General features: G+C 38.7%; 1 protein-coding gene and 1 long non-coding RNA gene across 6 annotated transcripts in view; one reads left to right on the top strand and one right to left on the bottom strand.

The window, feature by feature from the left end:
• The window catches only part of LOC144457715 (uncharacterized), a 28,831-nt gene extending 23,487 nt beyond the window's left edge, over window positions 1–5,344 (bottom strand). For both annotated transcript variants that reach the window (XR_013487145.1, XR_013487144.1), the window contains exons 1-2: window positions 5,177–5,344; window positions 3,320–3,383 (exon numbers count right to left, since the gene is read on the bottom strand). This is a non-coding gene — a long non-coding RNA (uncharacterized LOC144457715). The remainder of the gene's footprint in view (window positions 1–3,319; window positions 3,384–5,176) is intronic.
• MAP2K4 (mitogen-activated protein kinase kinase 4) overlaps window positions 4,719–24,542 on the top strand; it is a 170,961-nt gene continuing 151,137 nt past the window's right edge. For 2 of the 4 annotated variants that reach the window (XM_020965911.2, XM_078155796.1), the window contains exon 1: window positions 4,720–4,913. In XM_020965911.2, coding sequence (XP_020821570.1) covers window positions 4,817–4,913 — 97 coding nt within the window. In that variant the 5' untranslated portion in view covers window positions 4,720–4,816. Of the gene's footprint in view, window positions 4,914–24,542 lie in introns of all 4 variants that reach the window. The other 2 variants (XM_078155795.1, XM_020965914.2) reach the window with 2 other exon arrangements.

Below are 24,542 nucleotides of genomic sequence, written 5' to 3'. Positions count from 1 at the left end.
AGTTGTCTTTGGTGTTTGTGGGTTGAGAAGTCCAGAAACCATCACAGCTGCCTATGATTCAGTCGTCTTGAGGCCTGCTCCAGGTTTGCTGAGGCCTGTTTTGCCTGCATGCCCATGCTAAACTGCGTTCTTCTCCCTTCTGGGTGTGATAGACCTTTCCAATCAATCATCCAGGTTGTCTTGAGCTGCAAATTTGTTTTACTCTGTCTTTTTGTGGGTTCTGCTGCTTTAGAATTTGTTTAGAGCCATTTTTTACAGGTATTTGGAGGGGTTTGGGGGAGAGCTCAAGCAAGACACTACTTTTACTCCTCCATCTTGGCTCCATTCCTGTGTTTAGTATTGATGCTAATTTTTTGTCTATGTTTTTTTTCCAGCAAAATGTGTTGTTGAGGCAAAGGTACTAGAGTACTTCACCATTTCTTTCTCCAGTGGATTAAGAGGAACAGAGTTTAAACAACTTGCCTGGGATCACACAGCTAATAAATGTCTCAGGATGGTTTTGAACTCAGGTCTTCCTGACTCCAGGCCCAAGTGCTCTATGTATTGAGCCACCTCAATTGCTGAGCTGCCTCAGCAAAAGATAGCTCCTTATCTGTCTCCTTCAAATAGATCTATTTGTGTTTTTGCTTTGTCTGAGATCATAATTGCTACCTCTGCCTTTTTTACTTCAGCAGAATTGTAATAAATTTTGCCCCAGGACATTTAAATTTTATGGGAATATTTCTGCTTCAAGTGTGTTTTTTATAAATACATATTGTTGTTGGCTTTTGATTTCTAATCCATTTCTATTATCTTCTTCCATTTTCTGAGTGAGTTAATCTCAATCACATTCACAGTTATACTTGGTTGTGATGTTCTTGTCAGTTTTCATTTTGGAGTTTCAGGAGGTGATCAGCGGATTCTGTCTGTTTCCATTATGTCCTCTAGTTTTAAGAGTTCTGGGGAGTTTTATGATTTCTTGAGTATATGGGATCTTTTTTGGTAATGGCTTTTAGGTAGTTTATACTGCCTCCTTTTCAAGAAGAAATTACTCAGCACCCCCCTGGAAATCTACTTTCTTTAACCCTTTAAGGGTTTTTAAAAAAAAATTACATCATTTCCAAAACTGTAAATTTTTTTTAAAAAATGACACATCTTAAATTTAATAATTTATTGTAAATTTGTGGGTTTTTTCCTGTATTGAAATTTTGATGATGCAATATTGTGTCATGTAACTATATGGTATTATAAACAAGTCATTACATTCATATGTTCCTGCTGATGCATGCTGGACTTCCTGACAAAGTGTGACATGCTGGCCTTGGAACACTTATGTGTTAAGACCTGTTGGTGGACTTGATCAGTGATTGGTTATAATTTGCATTTTGTGTGTTTATTTGGAAAATAATGTATTCGCTATAACTTTAACTCTGTTACTCACTAGATGAAACATGTATGAACAGTTTTTCAAAATTTTCTTTTCTTATCTTCTTTCCTTATGCTTCCACTGCTCCCTTATTTTTATTCATTGCCCCTCAATTGCACCTGAGGCTACTACCATGCCCCCTCCCCCCATCATTCTAATGCCCCACAGGTGGCAGTATCACCCACTTTGGGAACCTCTGGCCTAGAGGCTTGAGGGAGGAAGACCAATTAGGAGGCTGTTATAATAAACAGTCCAGGTGAGAGGTGATGAGGAGCTGAAGGGTCATATGTGAGAGATATGGAGGTAGAAATGGCAAGATTTTGCAACTGATTAGATATGTGAGGTGAAGGAGAGTGAAGAGTAAAGGATAACCGTTCAGGTTATAATCCTCAGAAGAAAAAGGGAAGTTTGGAAGAGGGGTGGAATTTGGGGAAAAGATCAATTCAGTTTTTGACATGTCTAGTTTAAAACGTCTAATAGACAAATCGAGGTGGGAAACTGAAGTTTGGGGAGTCTTGGGCTGAATATATATAAATGTATATATGTATATATACACATGCATACATACATACATATGAATATATATGTGTATATATCTATGTATGTATCTATAGTTAAAGCCATGAGGTCACTAAGCTATATATATGTATATAAATGTATATGTATATATATGTGTATGTTGTGTGTGTGTAGTTAAAAACCCATGAATTCACTAAGAGAGAGTGTAGACAGAAAAAGATTTGGGAGCTTAGGTCAGGGTTTTGGGGGATACCCACAGTTAGTGGATAATATATTTATGACAAACCAACAAAGGAGGATGAGACATTGTTAGTTAGGCAAGAGGTAGAGTCCAGGAACAAGCAGTGTCACGAAACTCTGGAGCGTGGAGAGTGTCCAGGAAGCGAGAGCAATCAATAGCATCAAGTAGAGCATACAGTTTGAGAAGGATGAGGCCTGAAGCAATAAAGACTATCATATTTGGCAATTAAGAGACCACTGATAATTTTGAAGAGAGCAATTTCAGTTGCATGTTGAGGTCATAAATCCAGACTGCAAAGCATAGAGGAATAAATATGAAGAGAAGAGTTTGAGGCTATGAATGTAGAAAGCATTTTCAAGGAGTTTGACTAAGAAAGGAAGGAGAGTATAAGATGGTAACTTGAGGGGATAATAGACCCCATTGAAAGACAGTAAGGGTAGACTTGGACTTGCTTGCAATTAGTCAGGGAGGAACTAGTCAGTGGGGAAAGGTTGAAGATTTAGGAGAGATTGAAGATGATTGAGTTTTCAGTCTTCTAGAGAAGATTGTAGGGGATAGGATCAATGGCATATGTAGAGGGGTTGGCCTTGTTAAGGAAAAGGGCCACCTCATTATCAGAGACTGGGGAAAAGGGGGGGAGTATAAGATTTTGGGATAAAAAGAAAGGAGGAGAAGGATCTCAGGTAGAATGGCTTCCATTTTTTCAGTAAAATAAGTGTAACATAGTTTCTCTGCCCCTCTGAGGCTTGTTACATTTCACACTCATGCAGGGTTCTCTGGTACCCTAAGCAGTAGAAGGAACTCTTTTCTCTAAGCCAATCTGTGTTTGCCCCATTTCAGGAGCCCGGTGACTAATATCCCAGAGCCTATTAACCAGTCAACACTAGCAGGGATATTTACTTCAAAAAATATAACAAGGACAAACACATAAACACTTCCCTTAGCACCTGTGGAACATAATCCCCTTCCCCTCCCCACCTCCATACCTCTTCTGAATTGGTCTCTGAATAGGGGAAAGGGATTAATGTAACAATTTAGATAGTTCCTAAGCTGAATTAGTCCTACTAAGTTCAAGACCAAATCCCTGCTGGGTTAGCATCCCACAGTCCCTTGCTTCCCAGAGCTTTGATGTTGGGCAGGCTGCTATATCCTACCTGGACTCTTGGACTGATAAATTCCTGTGGCTTGAGCAGCTGGGTCTGACACTACTCCCTTTACCTAGAATGGAAAAGGAAGGAGGAAAATGCTAAAAGTTAGGGCCTGTCTCAGGTGGGGAAGAAGGAAGTGGCCCAAAGTCCCTTTCCCTTAACCACATGGTGTGAATCAAGGAGTCCTTCACTCTAACATGGGAATGCAGGAAAACACCCAGGTGTGGCTGAGCCAGTGGGAAAAAGGTTGTTCCCAACCACACAGTGGCCAACACAGAATGTTCATGTATGTTCCAATCCCACAGTCTCTTGGAAGCAGATTGCCAGCATCTCTGCCATCTTAGGTGGTTTAGGCAGGTGCCAACCCTCACTCCTCTCCAATACATAAATGTAATAATCTATTTTACTAGATCATCAGTTTTTTTTTTTTCATTCTTTTAAAAAATAGATGTCGGGGGAGCTAGGTGGCCAAGTAGATAAAGCACCAGTCCTGGAGTCAGGAGGACTTGAGTTCAAATACGACCTCAGACCAAACACTTCACACTAGCTGTGTGACCCTTGGCAAGTCACTTAACCTCAATTGCCTAAAAAAAAAGGTGCCGTTTAACATTACTTTAATTTTAGCATATATCCCTGCCTTCCCAATTCATTCAGGAGCTTATCCCTCTGAATTTTTAACATTTTTTTTAAAGGAAGAAAAAAAAACCCAGCTTAGCAGGAAGTGTACAGGAAGCCCTTTGTCAGAAGACCTGTGTTCAAATTTTACATCCAACCCTTGCTACCTATGTGATTCGAAGCAAGTCACTTCTCTGGCCCCTATTTGTTCACTCAGAAATGAGAGAGTTGGATTATTGTTAGCTCCTAGAGAGCACGGGTTATTATCAACATCATCATTTTTTTTTAACTTTTCTTAGTATCCCCAGCAGTTACCACAGTGCCTGGCACATAGTAGGCGCTTAAGAAATGTTTATTGACTAAGATAGGGACCCTTCTAGCTCTAGATCCATGAATGGAGTATAACAGCATACATAACATTCCAAACCTATTCCAAACTCTTCTTCTTCAGGGGAGGGGTCACTTAATTTTAAGCAGTGTCACTATTATTCACTACAGCTTAATATGTTTGCGGAATAGAATTGCAAGAGACTTACACTTACTAATAACAAAGAATGTTTGTTGACAAAATGAATGAAATTAGCGACGATGTGGGTCAGATGGGAGAGTGGGTGTGTATCTCTTTAGTCACCTAAAGTGCCCAGAAGTACCAGGTCTGGGCAAGTCTGCAGGGTGGAGCGAGCCCCAGAGCGAGGCTGAAACTGATTGGTATCTGAACGTCCGGAGGTGGGCGTGGGTGGGACGGCCTCAGCGCTGCGGAGCAGGCGGGGAAGGCGGGGTGGGGGACGGGCCGGAGGCGGGCACTAGCCTCGCCCCTCGCTGGCGGAGAGAGGCCGAACTTGCTGCATTGCAGCCGCCGCGGCGCCGCTCCACTCCTCCCGGATAACAATGGCGGCTCCGAGCCCGAGCGGCGGCAGCGGGAGCGGCTCTCCCGGCGCCGTGGGGCCCCCCGGGCCAGGCCACACGGCCGTCAGCAGCATGCAGGGTAAGGAGCACCTCCTCGCCCCGCCCCAAGACCCCCGAGCTGCCAGTAGCGGCCGAGGCCTCGCTCTCTGCCTCCCTCCTTCTCCACCCCATAAGCCCCCCCCCTCCGCCCCGCCGCGGGCTTTCCTGGCCTAGTAGGCGCCGCTTTTGGGCCTGGTTGTCCCGCCGGCCCCGGAGCTTCCTCCCGCAGCCTCGGTCTCGCAACCCCCCGCCGCTCCTGGAACCTCCCTGTAGCCCCGACCCTGGTCGGCCTCTGCCTCTCACCTGGCGCCCCGGCGGCTCAGGCCCCAGGGCTCAGTGCCCTCAGCAAGAGCCCTCCAACCTGGGGATGGTTTCGTACCCCCTCCCCCCGCCCCCGGGAGGGCGAAGGCGAGGAGGAGGAAGAGGAAGAGGAAGGCCATGCTAAGCGCCTAGCAGCCTCTCCTCCGTAACTCTGCTTAGAACAAATGCTTCGTGACTTTGGAGTGAATTGGCTTTTTGGCTGGGAGTGGGGGGAGGGGGCATCGAGCCAAAGTTTCACGCCTCCCCCAGTACCTGCCCCTGGGAATGAGGTGCGAAGGTGTTTTTTTTTTCCTGGTTGTGGTGGCAGTCCCTTCCATGCAGGCCTTTTTGCTTGAACTTGGATGTTAGAAAATTGGAAACTTTATTTAAACCAAAGAACACAAACATATACATTGTTGTGCCACTACCTCTCCTGTAGATCCCTAGCTTTTGAAAACATCTTTTAAGAATATGTTTTTTGTTTATTTGTTTTTGGCAATGTTAACTGATCTTAACAGATGCAGAAATAGGGTGACCGAGGGTTCAAGTCATGGCCTCTAACCCGTACTAGCTACTGTATGACCGTGGGCTAGGCGATTGATCAGTTAGTGCCCCGGGCAATTTTCTCAAAATTATAAACTACAGATGAATTGCTAGGGTGAAATCACAAGTCTTGATCCTCCTCCCACCCTCTCTAGCCCCCCCATCCCCCCCCAAAAAAAGTCTGAAGCCTTTGACAGAATTAATTTTAATATTATGTGATTGGGGTTTGGGAGCTGTTGAATGCAGGATGTTTGTTTTGTGTAGCCTTAGAAATCTCTGGTAACTTTTTACGGGGTACAGTTCTATGGTAGCCAGTATTGACTACTGTGACATTTTGGTTGCTCTCCTGAAACAGTTGGTCGTTAATATTTATTAAGTACCTCTTACATACAAGGCATTGTGCTAAGTGGTGAGGATACAAGGAAAGGCAAAAAACAGTTCCAAGTCCTAGCTCTAGGAGCTCGCAATCTAAATGGATAAGACAAAACACAGTTGTGTACAAACACAAACAAGATGGATACAGGATAAATTGGAAATAATCATTAGAAGAAAGGAACTAATATTAAAAGGGATCAGAAAAGACTTCTTTTAGAAAGTGAGATTTCAGCTTGAAGTTAAAGGAAGGCAGGAATTGTAGGAATTGGAGATAAGAGGAAGACCATTCAATTTGGACAGTAGATATCCCTATACTTGTAAACTTCTATCTATCAAACAGAAGTACTCAGTCCTGTGGGTTTATTTTAATACTCAGATATTATCAATATTCTTATTTCTTCCATCAGCGTAAATCATGACTTATTTGTATTTTTTAATCTTGTGTGGTTCTTGTTTATGTTCAGTAGACCCTCCACAAAGGATCTGTCCTGCCTTCGAGAGGTATTCTTTGGCGCTTTTAAAATGTTATGGGTACCATTGCAGCATTTGGGCTAACTGTTGTTCCTTCCCTTCACCCACTTGACCCACTAACCTTTTTTGGATCATATATCTCCTTGATGATACTGCTTAGGCTATTTCTTTTTAGGTATGTAATAACTGGAAATATAGGCAGCCTACTTGAATCAACCATCTGTGTTAGATACATTACTTTCTCTCAGTGGCACTGCATTCTAGTTGGGGAAAAAAGACAAACATCAAAGAGTTAAATAAGACAAATTATTGTAAAGTGTCAAATGAAGTCTAGAGGCAACATGGTGTAGTGCAAAGAATGATGAACTTTGAGTCAAGGACCAGAGTTCATATTCTGTCTCTACCATTTGCTACCTGTGTGACCTTGGGCAAGCCACTTAAACTATCTGGGCTTTAGTTTTCTCATCTCTAAAATGTGGGGTGGGGATGTTGGATTAGATTGCCTTCAAGGTCCTTTCCTCATTTAGGTCTATGAACCTTTAAATCAGTGGTGTCAATCTTAAATAGAAGTGGGGGCCGCAGGGACAGCTAGGTGGTACAGTAGATAGCAGACTAGCCCTGGAATCAGGAGGACCTGAGTTCAAATGTGACCTCAGACACACTAGCTGTGTGATCCCGGGCAAGTCACTTAACCCCATTGCCTAGCCAAACGAAAGAAAGAAGAAAGAAACCAATAAACTATACTTAAATGAACCAATAAACTACTTAAGAATTCCTTATGTTTTATTGTATTTTCATTTTGTTAAATATTTCCAATTACATTTTAATCTGGTTCAGGCTGCACTGAGGAGGGGGCTGCATTTTGATACCTTTGCTTTAAGGATTCGTAAAACCTTGGCTTTATTTGCACTACTCACTTCACTTAACTCTGTCGTCTTGACGGACCAGACAATCCCTGAGAGACCTTTTAGGTTGAAGTGGCCTTAACTGTAAAGAGGTCACATGAGTGTTCTGTTGTTTTAACTTAAGAAGACAAAATTATTTAAAAAAAATATCAAATGAAGTTTCAGGGAAAGTGTCTAGTCCCAGAAGTGTCTAGAAGGTAGCAGGACATTGGGGGAGCTGTGTGGAAAGAGCATTGGATTTAGAGTCAGAGGACTTGGGTTTAAATCCTGATTCTGCTACTTAGTGCCATTGTGACAATTACTGAAATTCAGCAAACATTTAAGTGCCTGTGTGCCATGAAGGTACTCTGCTAGGCACTAGGGATACAAAAACAAAGATAAAACAGCCTTTGTTTTTAAGGGGGAAGGAAGCTAAGTGGCTCAGTGGATAGAGGGCTGGGCCTGAAGTCAGGAAGACCTGGGTTAAAATTCTGGCCCCAGACACTAGCAGTATGACACTCGGCAAGTCACATAACTTCTCTTTGCCTTAATCCATGGTAGAATGAAATGGCAAACCACTCCAGTATCTTTGCCGAGAAAAACCTCACAGATAGTATGATCCATGTGGTCATAAATAATAGGACACAATTGAACAAATATTTTTAACGGGCTTTTTACTGAGGTTACATTATATCAATCTTTATGATAATCCCCAACTCTCAGATTCTGTGATACTGTGAGTCAGGCATTTATTAAGTGCCTTCTATATGTTAGATGCCATCATGAAGGGGGGGAAAGATTATGTATACCTGTAAGTATATATGTATATGTGTGTGTGTGTGTATGTATATATAAAATAAATAAACAAGATAATCTGGGAGTTGTAGGTAATAACTTGTCAGGATCAAAAAAGGACTTGTGTGGGAAGAGCACTTAGGTTGAGTTTTTGAACTAGGGATTCTGAGAGGTGGAGTTGAGGGAGTACAGTATAATTGGGAGACAGCCTGTGGAAAGGGAAGGGATGTGAGAGATGGAGTATTGTCAGTGAGGTGCAGAAAGAATTACCAGTTTGACTGAACTTCATGTAGGAAGGAGCACATGAGCTGAGGTGGAATGATTCTAAAGACTGTAAGAGGCAGAAAGAAGTGTTTTTCAGGAATAGAGGACAATCTGAAAAGGCAAAATCTTGGTGGCTTTTTGAGTTTTGAAAACAGTTATGCCAATTTAACTGGAATATAAAGTATATGAAGAAGAATATGCAACAATCCTGGAAAAGTAGGTGGGATCTAGTTTGTGAACGGCATTAAAATCTGAGCTGAAGAGTTTTAATTTTTCCCAGAGGTAGTAATAGTGAGTCACAGAAAATTTTTGAGTTGGGAGTGACATGGTCACACTTATGTCTGAAAAAATCTTAATTTAGCTGCTTTATGAAGGCTGGATTGGCATCGAGATTAGAAGACAGTGTGTTATGGAACTGATTAAATATGGAGTCAAGACTGGAAAGAAATGTGTAGGGGTGATTAATTTAAAGAATTGGTACAGTGGAAAGAACACTGCTTTTGGAGTCAAAGAGACAAATTGGCAGACTATTGCAATAGTCTCCTTTTGCTTAGGGTGATGAATGTTAGTGGAGAGAAGGGGATGATTGTGAGAGATGGTAGAATCAATTAGATTTAGCAACTGATTGGATTGTAGGGATAAGGGAAAAGAAAGAGTTGAGGATGGATGGCTTTTCCTTTGAAAACCTGGGTGACCGGAAGGATGATGGTCACTCAGCAGAAATAGTGAAGTCTGCAGGAGGGAACAGTTTGGGGATACATTCCATTTTGGAGATGTTGAATTTGAGATTTCTAGGTTTCAGTTTCCTCCTATAAAATGAAGATGTTGGATTAGATTATTTTTAAGTTCATTTAAAAATGTTTTGATCTTACAGTTCTTTTTAATTTGACGAAGAATAATTAAAGGAGATCAAAGCCTGTTTACGTCCAATTTGTTCTTCCATCAAAACTTTCTCCCAGGATCGTGGGGTGGGATGGTGAGGCTTGACTCAGAGCCTTTTGAGACTGTCTAATTTTTCCATGTTATATGGATGATTTCTAGTCCTGATGGATCAACTCAACTTAACAGTTCTTTATTAACGGCCTGCCGCATGCAGAATATTGTACTGGACAGTCAATCACACACAGAATATAATAGTTTCTTCCCTTTGCTGTAGTGCTATATAGGATCATAGATTTAGAACTGGAAAGGTGAAGCTCCTTCATTTTACAGATACTAATAAGAATAATACAGTAAAAGAGAAATTCAGCATTGCCTTAGTAGATATGGGGAAAACTAGGAAAGAAATTGAACTTTAGCTGAGCCTTAAAGAAGATCAGAGATTCTCAAAGATGTGATGAGGACAGAGTGCGTTCCAGGAATGGGGGCCAAAATGTATTTACAGGGAGATACTGTGCTGAATTCAGGATTCTTAGTAGTTCAGTTTTGCTTACCTTAGAATCTGTGAATGGAAAGAGTATGAAATGACACTGAAAAGGTAAGTTGGAGCCTGATTGTGTAAGGCCTTAATGCCAAGATGAGGAGTTTATTTTATCCCTGAGAGAAAGTAGAGAGACATTTAAGATTGTGATTTGAGAATGGGCATGGTCCTGTTACTTAAGAAGATTATTTTTGGTAGCTCTATGGAGGAGGCAGCATGATGTAGTGCATTAAGTTTGGAGTTAGTAGGACCTGAGTTCAAATCTAGTTTCAGATCAGACCCTTGACACTTACTAGCTGTGTGACCCTGAGCAAGTCATTTAACCCCAGTTGCCTTGCCAAAAAAAAAAAGAGGAGAGAGAGATTTGGAGTTAGGAAAACCTGGGTTCATACATATTCTTCCTTAGACACCCACTAGCTGTGTTACCTTAGGCAATCCACTTAACCTCTCTGTGCTTTATTTACTTTATTTGTAAAATGAAGGGTTTAGATTCCATAGCCTCTGTGGTCCTTTCCAGCTCTGAATCTGTGATTCTAAAGGGGATATTGTGGAAGCAGGGACTTTGATTAGGAGGTATAGGTATAGGTGATGAAGGCATGAATTAAAGTGGTAGCTGTTAGCAGAGAAGGTGTGGTGGTGGTGTCAGGTTTTACCTCCACAAGTGATTAGATATAGGAGTGAGGGAAATGTTTGTTTGGTGATGGTACATAGCTTAGTAAGTGCTTCTTGGTTGAATGAATGGAGATTGAGAAAGAAGAGGAAGACAGGTAAGAGAAGAAATTGGAAAGTAAGCATTTATTATGTGTTAGCATTGTGCTGAGCCCTTTTCAAATATTATTTTATTTGATCCTCACAACAACCCTATGAGGTAGGTGTCATCCTCATTTCACAGGGAAGGAAACTGAGACAGAGGGAGTGCACCTTTCCCAGGGTTATACATCTAATAAGTGTCTGAGGTTGGATTTCAGTTTAGTCTTCCTGTCTCCAGACCTGGTGTTTATCCACTGTACATCTGGTGATGAGGACTGGGAAAAGACTATCTTATTCAGCAATTAAGTAACTTTTGGTACTAACAATTGGTAACTTTTGGGGGGAAAAGTTTTGAGATGATGGGGTCTAAGCCAGATTGCAAGGTTTTGAGTACTGAGAGGGGAAGAAGTTGAGGCGAAGAGTGTAGAAAACTTTTTCCAGGGGTTAGGAGACTGTGAAAGGGAGAAGAGAGAGGATGATAAAGTGAGGGGATGGCAGGATCAAATGGATTTTTTTTTTAAAAAGCTTTGGAAGATCTGGGCATATTTGTAGGCACCAGCATATAATTGATAAAAGGAAAAATCAAGAATTTGAGAGAGGAAATGAGCCTAAGAGCATGAGAGGAGGGATGAAGGAAAAAGGTTGGCAAGAGAAGGATTACTATTTCTAGAGACTAAAAAAGGAGGATTGAATGGAAAACAATGTCCATGATTTTGTGGTGTGAATTTAGGGAAATTTGGGAGTTCATAGGAGATTGCTTAATTTTCCAAGTAAATTAGGTGATGAGGTCCTCTGTTGGGAGGGAATAGTGATAGAATTGTGTGGGCGCCTGGAGAAGAGAATATTTGGAACAGCTGTTGGGAGAGCTGATTGTGGTAGAGAGATTAAAAGGATTGCCCCACAGCTGTTAGGGCCTAGTTAAGATTAGTTTACATAACTTTCTAGAAGTCCTAGTCTGTAAGTTTATGTAACTTTTTCCATCAGGTTTAGCAGCCAGGAAGAAAGAAGGAGGTAGATAGGGCCAAGGTACTAGCTGCCTTTGTGTCCCACTGAAGACACTTAATAGTTGTGTGAACCTGGGGAAATAGATTAACCTGTTATTAGCTTCAGTTTCCTTACACGTAAAATGAGGATGAGACTAGCATCTGCCTCTTTTGGTGGTTGAGAAGATCAAATGAGGTAATGTATATAAAGTGCTTTGCAAACCTTGCAGCCTTTATTAATGTAAACTATTATTAATGGGGCAAGGGCATCAAGTTTAGAACACATTGGATCATTCAACTAATTAAAATATAGGTTAAGACTGGAAAGAGATGAGTAGGGGTAATTGATTTAGAGATTTGTACAGTGGAAAACACTCATTTGGAGTCAGAGAACCCGAATTTGAGTCATGACTCTCTTTAGTGTGTGACATCAGGCATGTCAGTAAACCTCATGGGGCCTCAGGTTTTTAATCTATAAAACGAAAGAGTTGAATTAGAAGACCTCTGAAATCCTTCCTTCTTTAATTTTTAATTCTGGAGGTTCCTGTGATGACAAAAAATAGATTTAGGACAAGTGGTTAATTTATAATTGAAAAGAGGAATTTCAGAGTTTTGAATCATAGACATAGTGCAATTGAGGACAGTGGTGAGATCTAGGAGGTAATTACCTTTGTAGATGACTGTGGTAGAGTGATTCAGATATATGAAGTTTTGTTCTGAGGCTGGTGTGTGCATTCTGAATGGTACACTAATTATTACAAATAGGAATGTTTAAGAAATTGTTTTTGATATGATCTTCTTGCCTGAAGGAAATTATGAAGATAGATTAGGCTTTGTCTGCTAAGAACTTCCCTGGGCATCTGATCAGATTTGGTTTTTGGACCATGATGTGAGATGCCCTGTGCCCCTTATTATTTTGTCTGTTCCTATTTGCCACTGTATTTTTTAGCTGTTTCTGTTGATTTTATGAGTGGGATGGGAATGTGATGCTACTAGGAGATCTGCTTTTAGATTTGAACTGACCTTCACTTACGTTTTGGAGACAGTCCTAAGACAGTAATACAAAGATCATGGTGTGCTTCAGGAAAATGCAATGTATGTGTGTATACATAATATTATAGTCTTTTATATGTACATACATATATATACACACATGTATATATGTGTATTTATACACACAGGGAAACACATTTTTTGAGGGGTATGGATTTATGATTTCATCAGTATAGGGAATTTTGAGGATACTTCCTCTAATAATTTGTATTATGCTATCTTAGAGAGTTTTCTGGAGAATTGAGAAGTTTAGTAACTTTCCCACAGTTACAAACTATGTGTTGGGTTTGGGACTTACACATATGTCTTCCTAATTTACTGGCTCATCCAGTACACCACACTGCCTGTCTTACTATAATATATTGTCTAAAGAGAGTTGCACAGGAGAAGCAAATAAAGGATAGCAGAAAGATTTTTGATCGGAAAAGGAGAACTAGTTAAACATGAATAAATGATATGGCCCATATTAATTTTCCCTAGTAGTTATTCCTTTTTTAATTTGTGAGGGTCATATCTGATATTCTCTGCAATCCCAAACTTGTACTATTTGGGCATTTTCCATTCTATGTTCTATCCTTCACTTTGGTCTGGTTATAAAGATAGTTTGGGACAGCTGTGCAGAGTCCTGGCAGAAAGGGTAGGGTGAGGGTGAACCCATCCTGGGCCAGAAAGAGTGTGGTGATCCAGCTATGCTTAGGAAATAGGTTTGGAGGCCTCCTCCCTCTGGGAATGTACTGTCTTGGAGATTTCACTTAATGTGTCCTGACTCACTGTAGTCTTTCATTCTTGTGGAGTGCCCAGTCTTGTAATTGTGTACATTGTTTTCTTGGTTAGGCTTACATCATTCTGTATTGGTTCACACAGTTCTTCCCATGTTTCTCTGAACTTCTTATGTTTATTTTTTAACAGCATAATAACCTATTAAAGTCTTTTATTTTATTTAAAAGTCTTATATTTCTGTAGCTATTCTGTACTTGATGGGCCCTTATTTATTTCAGTACATATCTTGTGTGTGTGTGTGTGGTTATCTTTTCCATGGGGAATATGACCAGTGGTGTGATCACTGGTATAGATGGTCTGAACAATGTTACCTTTTCTTTCGTAATTCCAAAGAATTTTTGAGAAGAGTTGGACCAGCTCTATCAAGAATGCATTAGTGTGTTTGCTCTCCTACAGCCTCTTTAGTATTGACTGTCTTCTATGCTACTTAATAGGGTATGAAGTGAAGCGTCAGGTATTTTAATTTGAATTTTTCTTCTTTTTTAGTATGTCTTTTTCTTCACCCCATCTCATTTGAAGAGGTGGCCCATTAGGTAGAACTGTTTACATGCACATGCAATCTCATTCCATTGTGTCTTCTTTAGCAGATTGCCCCATCTATCATGTTTCTTTTCTAATTGATCTTTGATGAAAAGAGTGTCATTGGGGCATTTTAAAAAAATGCACCGAAGAGAACAGAAGTTTAAAAAGAATTTGTCAAGCCAGGACAGCTTTAAAAGTAACACGTTGAATTTCTTATTATTTTCTTTTAAAGAGAGCTGTAGAGAGTCACAGTTTCACCTGTAATCCTCTTTTTCTGTTCTACTGTGGATGTGAAAATGTTCTTTTTTGGACTTTGTTAAATTTGTAATTTGAAAAATAAAATTTAAAAAAATTGTCATTTCTCAGGGAACTTGTAGGCTTTTGTTGCTCTCTTGTGAGAAGCTGATTTTTTTTTTTTGGTTTTGTTTTTTGCCACAGTCATGCTAGTCACCAAAGTTTATAACCTAGAAATCATTTTTGACTCCTTTGTCTTCCATTTCCCCCAAATCCAACCAGTCGCTATCCATCCATTCTCTGGATTTCAGCCATTATTACCTTTCTCAGTTGCTTACTGTCTCCTTCTTGGATTATTGTAATAGTCTCCTAATTAATCTCACTATTTCCCTTCTCCACTTTATTCTCCACGTAGCTGCTAAAATAAGTTAAAAAATAACAAGCCTGACCACGTGACTTCCAAACTCAAAGATCATCTCTGTTTCCCTGTTGCCTGTAAGGTGTGTCAGCCTGACATATGAAGACCGTCATAATATACCTCCATCCTAACTTTCCATGCTTATTTCGTATTACTCTTCTCCCACTATATAGTCAGGCAAACTGACTTGTCTCTCACTGTGATGTGAAATGAACATTTTTTCTCCTACTTCTGTGTCTTTGTAGAGGCTATCATCTATATGTGGCATGTACTCCCCCGTTTCCGCTGCCTTTTTGAATCCTTACTTTTCTTCAGGGATCAACTCAAGTACAAACACATAAGCAAAAGCCTTTCCTGATTCTCCTGTTTTGTCAGTAGTTTTTTTCTCTTTAGCTTTTTAAAAAAAATTTATTTAAATGTTTAAATGCTATATCCTGCTAATAGGATGTAAGCTCCTTCAGAACGTTTTTCCTGGACTGTTTTTCCTTTTATCTTTGTATTTCCAGTCTTATGTCAGCTCAGGGAAATCCCTCTACCTCCTCAGATTGCAATCCTCATATGAATTAGTAGAGAAGTCCTAAGGAAGAAATCGAAACTATCAATAGCTATGTGAAAAAATGTTAAAATTAATAAGTATTAGAGAAATGCAAGTTAAAGTGCCTTTGGGTCTTTATCTTTCACTCATTAGATAAGTAAAGATGACAGAAAAGGAAAATGACAAAATTGGAGAGACCGTGGGAAAATAGATACATTAATGGAGCTGTGAATTGGTCTAGTCATTCTGGAAAGCAATTTGGAAGTATGCCCAAAGAGTCAACTATATAGCCTAGTGATACCATTAGTAGACCTGTACCTCTAAAGAGATCAAAGAATGAGGAAAAGGATCCAAATTTACAAAAGTATTTATGGCAGCTCTTTTTGTGGTGGAAAGGAACTGGAAACTAAATGGAATATCTATCAATTGGGGAATGGCTGAACAAATTATATTATGAATGTAATATGATATCATGGCTGTATAAAAATCAGAAAAGGAACTGTTTCAGAGAAATATGCTGTGTGAAATGAGCAGAACCAGAAGAATAATATAGGAACAACGCCACTGCAAGGGAAAACCACTTTGAAAAATTTAACACTGATCCATGCAGTGACCAGCTATCAATTCAGAAGACTGAAGATGAAGTATGCTTACCCATCTTCTGAGTGAGGTGATGGGCTCAAAATTCAGAGTGATACATACAAGCCTGGACATGGCCAATGTGGGAATATGTGTTTGTTTTTGCTATGCATATGTTAAAAGGGTGTTGCTTTTCTTTATTTTCAGTTTGGGGGTGGGATGAGGTATAGGGATTGAGTTACCAAAAAACAACAACAAAAAAAAAACCCAGAGGAAATCCAGAAGAAATCACTGATAAGCAAGATGTCTTTGAAAGTTAAATGGCAAGTTTATTAATTTAGTATAAAATTGAAAAGTAGGCCCTGTATAATGCAAATTTGCAGTGTTGTGTACAAACCCCTCATGTTCTATAATGTATATGAAATTCAAATTTTATTTGGTATTTGCTAAATTCATAAGTTTTAAAAAAATATTTTAAGTAAATTTTTAAAAAGGAAAAAAAAAAGAGCATAGTCATAAGCTGAAGATTACCTGGGGGAGTTCATGACATATTGGGATCAGTTGAAGGAATTGAACATGTTTAGCTTGGAGAAAACAAGACTCAGGAGACATAATAATGGTCTACAAATATTTGAAGGGATTGGAGGAGGGATTTGGCTTGTCCTGTTTTTCCCCAGAGGGCAGAATCGAGAGTAATGATTGGAAGTTGCAAAGAGACTCATTCAGGACTGATATCAGGAAAGACTTCCTTAACTGTTAGAGCCATCCAAAAGTGTCTCTGCCTTCTTTGAGAAGTAGTGAATTCTCCCCTCCTTGGCTGTCTTCAAGCAGAGGCTGGACAATCACTTGTCAGCTATGTTGTAGTGAAGAATTCCTTTTTGTGCAGGTTGGGCTAGATGTCTACTAAGGTGCCTTCTCAAAATCTGTGATTTTGTGAGGTAAGTAGTCAGCAAGTATGGCTAGTTTGCTAAAGTGATGCAAACTATCAACAACTATATGAAAAAATACTCCAAATTCAATTCTACAGGTCAGTAGGCATCTGTTAAGTATCTACTATGTGCTAGGCACTGTGCTAAGCAATACGGATACAGCAAAGGCAAAAGACAGTCCCCATTCTCAAGGAACTCGCAGTCTAATGGAGGAGACAACATACAAACAAGTATATAAAATCAAAATATAGAAATGCTTAATTAGAAATAATCAGTAAAATTCTCTTCCTTCTCTTGCCTTCCCACCAAGGAAAGAAAAATACAGTCGTTGTAGCAAATATGCATAGTCAAGCAAGGCAAATCCATGTATTTGCCACGTCCAAAAATGGATAGAAATTATTTTTTATTCAGTTTGATTAGCTTGTAAAAAACTAGGAGTTGCCCTGGAAAATAGAGTATTTGACAAATACTTATTAAAACAGGAAGTTATAATAATGCTGATATGTTATTAATTCTGAATATTTTAGCCACCAGAATTAATTTACAGTAAATCTACCATTAATCCATATCTTCTTCTTCCCTAACCCCTTCAGGTCCAAACTACAGAGTAGGTAGCAGAAAGTGTGACACATTCTTTACAACAAGAACCTAAGATTTGGCTTTCAGTGATTGGTTTCCCAAACCTGTTCACCGTGATCTGAGTCCTTTACCAGCATTAAGTAAGAAGATCATATTTTACTGTTAGATTTTAAAATTTTATTTTTTGTGCCATAAAACAAATGTTTGCTTGTTTAGGGTAAGAGAAGGAATTAAAATGTAATGAATATATCTTTTAGATTTAAACTAATATTGTGTTTTTTGTTGACCAAGTTAAAAATCAGAAAGTGAGGCATAACCAGTCTCAGTTTCTTTTATTTTTCTGAGATAAGTGAAATGAAAAGGAGAGCAAATACCAATTACCAACAAATATTTACTAAGCTTCTACTCTGTGCCAGACTTTGTTCTAGACACTAGGGATATAAATACAAGGATCTTAAATTCTAATGAAAGAGACAATAGGTTCATATATAAGCTTATACTAAATAAATATAAAGAGAAGGCACTAGCAGTTTTTGAATTCAAGAAAGGCCTTATATAGAAGTGGGTGCTCGAGGTATATGGTTAAGGAAGGGAGGGATTCTATGAGGTGGAGGTGAGAAGGTACTTCATTCTAGGGAACAGCCCAAAGACACTGACATGGGAGATGGAATGTCATGAATAAGGAAAATAGAGATGGTCAGTTGGCTGGATAATAGAGTTCAGAAGTGGGAGTAATGTACACTAAGTTTAGAAACCTAGAACAGTTGTGAAAGGCTTCAAAATCTACATAGAGGAGTTAATATTTTATTCTAGAGGCAGTAGGAAGCCACTGGATTTGATTGAGTTGTACTGGGATCAGGTAGGGAGGTGATAATGGTCAAATCTACAGTTAAAGAAAATCGCTTTGGAGCAGAACTAGAACATCGTATACAGTAACAGCAACATTGTACTCTAGTCTCATAGACTTGGCTCTCCTCAGCAATGCAGGGATCTAAGGTAACTCCAAAAGACTCATGATGGAAAATGCTGTCCACATGCAGAGAAGGAATTTTGGAGTCTGAATGCAGATTGAAGCATACTATTTGCTCTCTTTTTTTGTTGTTTTATTTTGTTTCTTCTTTCTCATGGCTCTTCCCATTGGTTGCAATTCTTCTTTACAACATGACTAATGTGAAAATATGTTTAATATGGACATATATGTGGAGCCTATATCAGATTGTATGCTGTGTTGGGGATGGAGGAGGGGAAGAAGAAGGGACAGAAAATTTAAAACTCAAAAGCTTATGGAAGTGAATGTTGAAAACTAAAAATAAATTAATTTTAAAAAGGAAACAACCTACTAGTTATCAAATCCTGTTCATCTCTTCTTAGTCCTAGTATTTCTTTACCTTACCCACTATGCATGCTATTGAGGCAAGACTGAGAAGTAGAAAACTTACAGTGCCTGGATTTAGAAGGTAGTTTCACATACCTTCTTTCTATTTATTCATTTATTTATTTGTTTGTTTGTTTGTTTGTTTATCTAGCTAATTATTCATTCATTCATTCATTCATTTATTCATTTATTTAGATAAGAGTGAAGAGTAGGTTTATTATGAGTGAAAGGAGAGGAAATGAAAGTTAAAGGTGAAGTAGAAGGATAGGAAGTCATATTTAAACTGAGATTTTAAAGTTCCAGTTCTTGTCAGTAACCTGTGTTTCTTGTGCTTCATCTCCATTTCTGCATATCCAATTCATCCATAGAATCTCTGTTATTAACAGGTCTTGGTTCCTTCCATTTCTCCATTTTAATCAGTTATAATAAACACTGTCTCTGAGAGACTCTGTCATCCACCTCAAGCCTTCATTCTGTTGTTTTAAGCATTCAAGCTTTGCCAGTATCTTGGAGAGTTCTCTGTTAGAGTGAATCGGGATGATCATTGTCCAGTACCAAATGTCCACCTATATAAAAGAACAAAGTCCCCCAAGCAAAGAGAATGAGCATAATCCAATGCCAAGAGCCAGTCTGTGGCCTCATTTTCAGGTTCTCAGCTCTCTCCCTTTGTGTCTAGAGCTCAAAGAGCTGCAAACAACATGGTGGCTTGGACACTAGCACAAAGGTGGGTGGGTTGCCCCCTTTTTTTTTTATTTCAGCAAACAAATTAGTATTAGTTGGGAGTCCTGGAGCAATTTCTTTCAGAAGTCCTTCTGGTGTTGTGAGTAGGAAGCTTTCATTTTTCGAGTCCTTGGATTTTATTTTCTTTCATTGGAGTTCTTTTCTCTGAGGGACGTATTCTCAGTAAGAAACATGGCATCTTTAGATCATACAATGTAATGATCTCCCAGGTGCTGGGCATTTTTCTTTAAGTTTTCATGCTCCAAAAAATTCTTCTTCACAAGGTACCTGTTATCTTCCCAAAGTACCATCTTTTCTGGCTCAATCTTCTTTTCCTTCCTAAGCAAGATATTGCCACAACTGCAAGATGTTTTCAGAAAAAGAATATGTTTCGGGGTAGCTAGGTAGTGCAGTGGATAGAGCACCGGCGCTGGATTCAGGAAGACCTGAATTCAAATGCAGCATCAGACACATAATACTAGCTGTCTGACCCCGGGCAAGTCACTTAACCCCATTGCCTAGCAAAAAAAAAATAAATAAAAAGAAGAATGTTTCTGAGTCATTGAAATTATCAACTTGAAGTCAGTAATACTTGGGTCCAACTCTTGACTGTGACAAAGACTGGCTATATGATTCTAAGCAACTCACTCTTAGTGCTCTAGAGGAGAGCTCACCCAGAGCTCCTCCACACCTGTATTTGTTTAGCTAATTAGCAGGGGTGATGAAAAATCTGATTGTTTTTCTCAGAAGCATAAACCATCAAAATCTTTAGATTTAACTAAAACAGTAATCCATGGAGGGAGGGGAGGGGCGGGGCGGGGCGGGGCTCGGCTCGGCTCTCGTGGCTCCTCTTCAACCACCTCAGCCTCAGCAGTCGCTGCCTCAGGAATGGGAAGTTAGAAGTTGATTCACATACCTTCTTGACGAAAGATGTTTGAAAATGCAAAAGTCCCTTCATCTGTTTGAGTTTTAGTTTCTAAATTTGTAAAATGATATGTAGTAATGTTTATTTTATATGCCTCACATGATTGTTGTAGGGGAAAAGGCTTTTTAAGCATTAAACAGGAAAATAAAAAAGAAAAGAAAATTTTGGCACCTGTGTGTAGAGTGGACTGCAATAGGGAGAGAATGAAGGGAGCCTAGAAGTGCCATATCTTTTACACGATGCTTCAAAATAGTAATTCTCAAAGCAATTTGGTATTGGTCAAAAAAAAGAGAAATCAATTTGTGCAACAGATTAAGTACACTACACATTACTGAAGCAAATTAATTTAGTACCAAAGTATTTGATAAATATAAAGACCTCAACTACTGGGATAGAGACTTAGTGTTTGACAAAAAATGCTGGGAGAATTGGGCTGTAATATGGAAAAAATTAGATTTAGACCAACACTTTATCAAAATAAGCTCCATGTGGATACATAATCTAGATCTACATGATCTAGATTTAAAGCTCATGTCATAAATATGATAAAAACATGTGGAAAAAATACCTATTGGAGCTATGGGTTGAAGAAAAGTTAATAAGCAAAGGAGAAATAGAGCAGAGTACAGAAGAGAAAATGTATAATTTTGATTACATAAAATTAAGCTTTTACACCACCAAATCCAGTAAAGATAAGATTAAAAAGGAAAATGATTGGAGGATGAGGAATAAATTTTTCTTTGGTAAAAGTACCCTCTGTTCTCCTTCCCTAAGATAGTGTGCAATCTCTTATCAGCTATACGTGTACAATTATATTAAACATATTATCACATTAGTCATGGTGTAAAGAAGAATTAGAACCAAAGGGGAAAACCACAAAAGAGAAGAAACAAACGAAAAGAATTTAGTTAGTGTGCTTCAATGAGATGGATTTTTGTGTACAACCAGTGAGGGGATTTGTTTTGCTTGACAGTACATATTTTTTTGTAAGGAATTTTTTTTCTTTTCTTTTTAGTGAGGTGGAGGGTGGGAAGATAGAAAACAATTTTCTGTTAATTAAAAAAATTGTTTTAAAAAAAACCAAAGGGGGGAGTTCTACAAACAATTGCACGTGTTATAGGTGTGGAATGTTGGATGAATTTTCAGATGAGGTCACTGGTTAGTTTTGCTTAATTTGTTTACTTTGTTACAAAACAGAGACCTCTTAAAGAATTTGGGGGAAAGGGACATCATTATCATTATGTCACATAATTTTTTTTTTTGGTGAGGCAGTGGGGTTAAGTGACTTGCCCAGGGTCACACAGCTAGAAGTGTTAAATATGTGAGGCCAGATTTGAACTCAGGTCTTCCTGACTCCAGGGTTGGTGTTCTATCCACTGCGCCACCTACCCACCTGAATAAGAATCTTTATGTCATATACTAGAGGAACTTCTATAAGATGAAGAATGTTTAAACATGGATGAAGGAGTAAGAGAAAAAGTATCTTGTGAAATGAGCTAAAGGTTGAACATAATTACAGGCCACCTCCCTCCAGTGCCTCCAAAGATCAAAGTACATTTAATTGAAAGGGGAAGTAAAATAGGAAGGGGCAGAGAGGGCAAGAGGGGTGTGTGTTGAGAGAGAGAAAGAGAGCGAGCACAGGATATATAAGTAAGGGAATGCTTATAAGCAAGCAAACTGCAACATAACCTGTGGGCATTAAGAGGAAATTTAAAAGAAAGGAGGAGAGTGAAAACCTAGGATGATGGGTAGGGCAAGAGGAAGAGAACATGGACAATAGTGTAAAAACAGACTGCTTCATTTATAGATCACACTTGTTAGGCAAATGTCCTCTCTTTTACTACCTTCTTATTTGTGGAGAGGAAGATGGAGCAAAGAGAGGAAAAGAGTACAAGAGGACAAAATGGAAGGAAATACATGATTATAGTGGTGAACTTGAATGGGATGAGCTTACTCATAAAATGGAAGAGGATAGCAGAATGGATTAGAAAGCAGACTCTAACATGTTGCTTACAAAAAAATACACTTGAAATATAAAGATTCACAGAGTTAAAATGAGGGGCAAAAGAAAAATCTCTTTTACTTTGAACTTTGAAAAGCAAGGAGTAGCAAACATGATTTCATGTAAAAGCATGGAATCTACATTTGTACTTAAGAGCACCATTGATAATAAATCAACATCAATACTTAACACATGCACAAAATAACATATCTGCCTACTTGAAAGAAAAGGTAATAGAATCTAAAAGACAAAAAGATAATAAAACTATTATTGGGAGAAATTTCAGTGTACTCCTTTCAGACCTACATAAATCTAATCAAGATAAACAAGAAAGAAGTTAAGGACCTGAATAGAAATTTGGAAAATTTAGAGACAGTAGATCCCTGGTGATTACTAAATGGGGACAGAAATGAGCTTGCATATTTCTCAGCCATGCAAGGTACTTTTACAATAATTGACCAAGCATAAGGGCATAAAAATCTCACCAAAAATTCAGAGAAGCAAATGTTAAGCCCATCATTTACCAGTAATGGTAATGGTATATTCAATAAAAGTCCTTTGAAGAAAATGAAAATTTAATTGGAGACTATCTTGAAGAACCAGTGGGTCAAAGAAGAAACCATAGAGACAAAAAATTTCCTCAATGCAAACTATGATGAAAATACGTAATTTAAAAAAAAGTCCTGGAGCAGCTAGGGGTGCAGTTAATAGAGCACTAGGCCTGGAGTCAGGAGGAACTGAGTTCAAATCTGGTATCAGACCAGACTCTTGGCACTTACTAGATGTGTGACCCCAGGCAAGTCACTTAACCCTAATTGCCTCAAAAAAAAAAGTCCTTTTGGGATGCAGCTAAAGCAGTCTTAAGGACACATCAGTGAATTGGGGCACTTCATTAATACAATTGAAAACAAAGATGCCATTGAATTGAAAAAAACAGATACTTAAAAAAACCCTAATGAACATTTACCTAATCTGATTTTATTTAGTATTTTATTTTTCCTCAGTTACATGTAAAAACAATTTTTAACATTTGTTTTTGAAACTTTTGAGTTCCAAATTCTCTCTCTTCCTCTTCCCCCCTCTCCCCCACCCCTCATTGAATGGGCAAGCAATTTGCTATAGGTTATGCAAGTGTAGTCATGCAAAATATATCCATAATAGTCGTGTTGTGAAAGAAAACACAGACAAAAAAAACTCAAGAAAAATAAAGTTTAAAAGTATGCTTCAATCTGTATTCAAACACCATCATTTCTTTCTTTGGAGGTGGATAGCATTTTTCATCTTAAGTCCTACAGAGTTGTCTTGAATCATTGTATTGCTGAGAATAGCTAAGTTATTCACAGTTGATCATCTTACAATATTGCTGTTACTTTGTACATAATATGTTTCACTTTGCATCAGCCCATGCAAGTGCAAGTCTTTCTGACAGCATATTCATCATTTCTTATAGTACAATGGTATTCCATCATAATCACATACCACAGCTTGTTCAGCCATTCCCCAGTTGACAGGCATCTCCTCAACTTCTAATTCTTTATCCCCAGAAAAGAGCTGCTATAAAAATTTTTGTACATATAGGTCCTTTTCCTTTTTGTTTTTTATCTCTTTGGGGATATAAACCTAGCAGTGACATTGCTAGGTCAAAGGGTATACCTGGTTTTGTAGCCCTTTGGGTATAGTTCCAGATTGCTCTCCAGAATGGTTGAATCAGTTCACAACTCCATCAACAATGCATTAATGTCTCACTTTTCTCGCATCTTCTCCAACTTTTGTCATTTACTTTTTCTGTCCTATTAGCCAATCTAATAGGTATGAGGCAGTACCTTAGAATTTTTTTTCCCGGAATTGTTTTATTTTGCATTTCTCCTCTCAGTAGTGAGTTAAGAGTATTTTTTTCATATGGCTGTAGATAGCTTTGATTGCATCATCTGAAAACTGATCATATCTTTTGATTATTTATCAATTGGGGAATGGCTCTTATTTTTATAAATTTGACTCAGTTTTCTATGTGTTTGAGAAATGAGGCCTTTATTACAGAAAATTGCTTTGAAATTTTTTTTTCACATTTACTTTTGCTAACTGTGTTTCCCTCCATCTTATTCCCCCCCACATTTATTCTGTTCTCTCTCTCTCCTCCTTGTCTCCCCTCAAAAGTGTTTGTTTCTGACTACCCCCTCCCCCAATCTGCTCTCCCTTCTATCTCCCCTCCCCCTTCTCTTATCCCCTTTCCCTC

The sequence above is a fragment of the Phascolarctos cinereus genome, unplaced genomic scaffold (assembly GCF_003287225.1).
Source record: "Phascolarctos cinereus isolate Bilbo 61053 unplaced genomic scaffold, phaCin_HiC Scaffold_5;HRSCAF=322, whole genome shotgun sequence".
Lineage (NCBI taxonomy): Eukaryota > Metazoa > Chordata > Mammalia > Diprotodontia > Phascolarctidae > Phascolarctos > Phascolarctos cinereus.
Note: the sequence above shows the minus strand (reverse complement) of the source record. Positions and strands in the feature narration are given on the sequence as shown.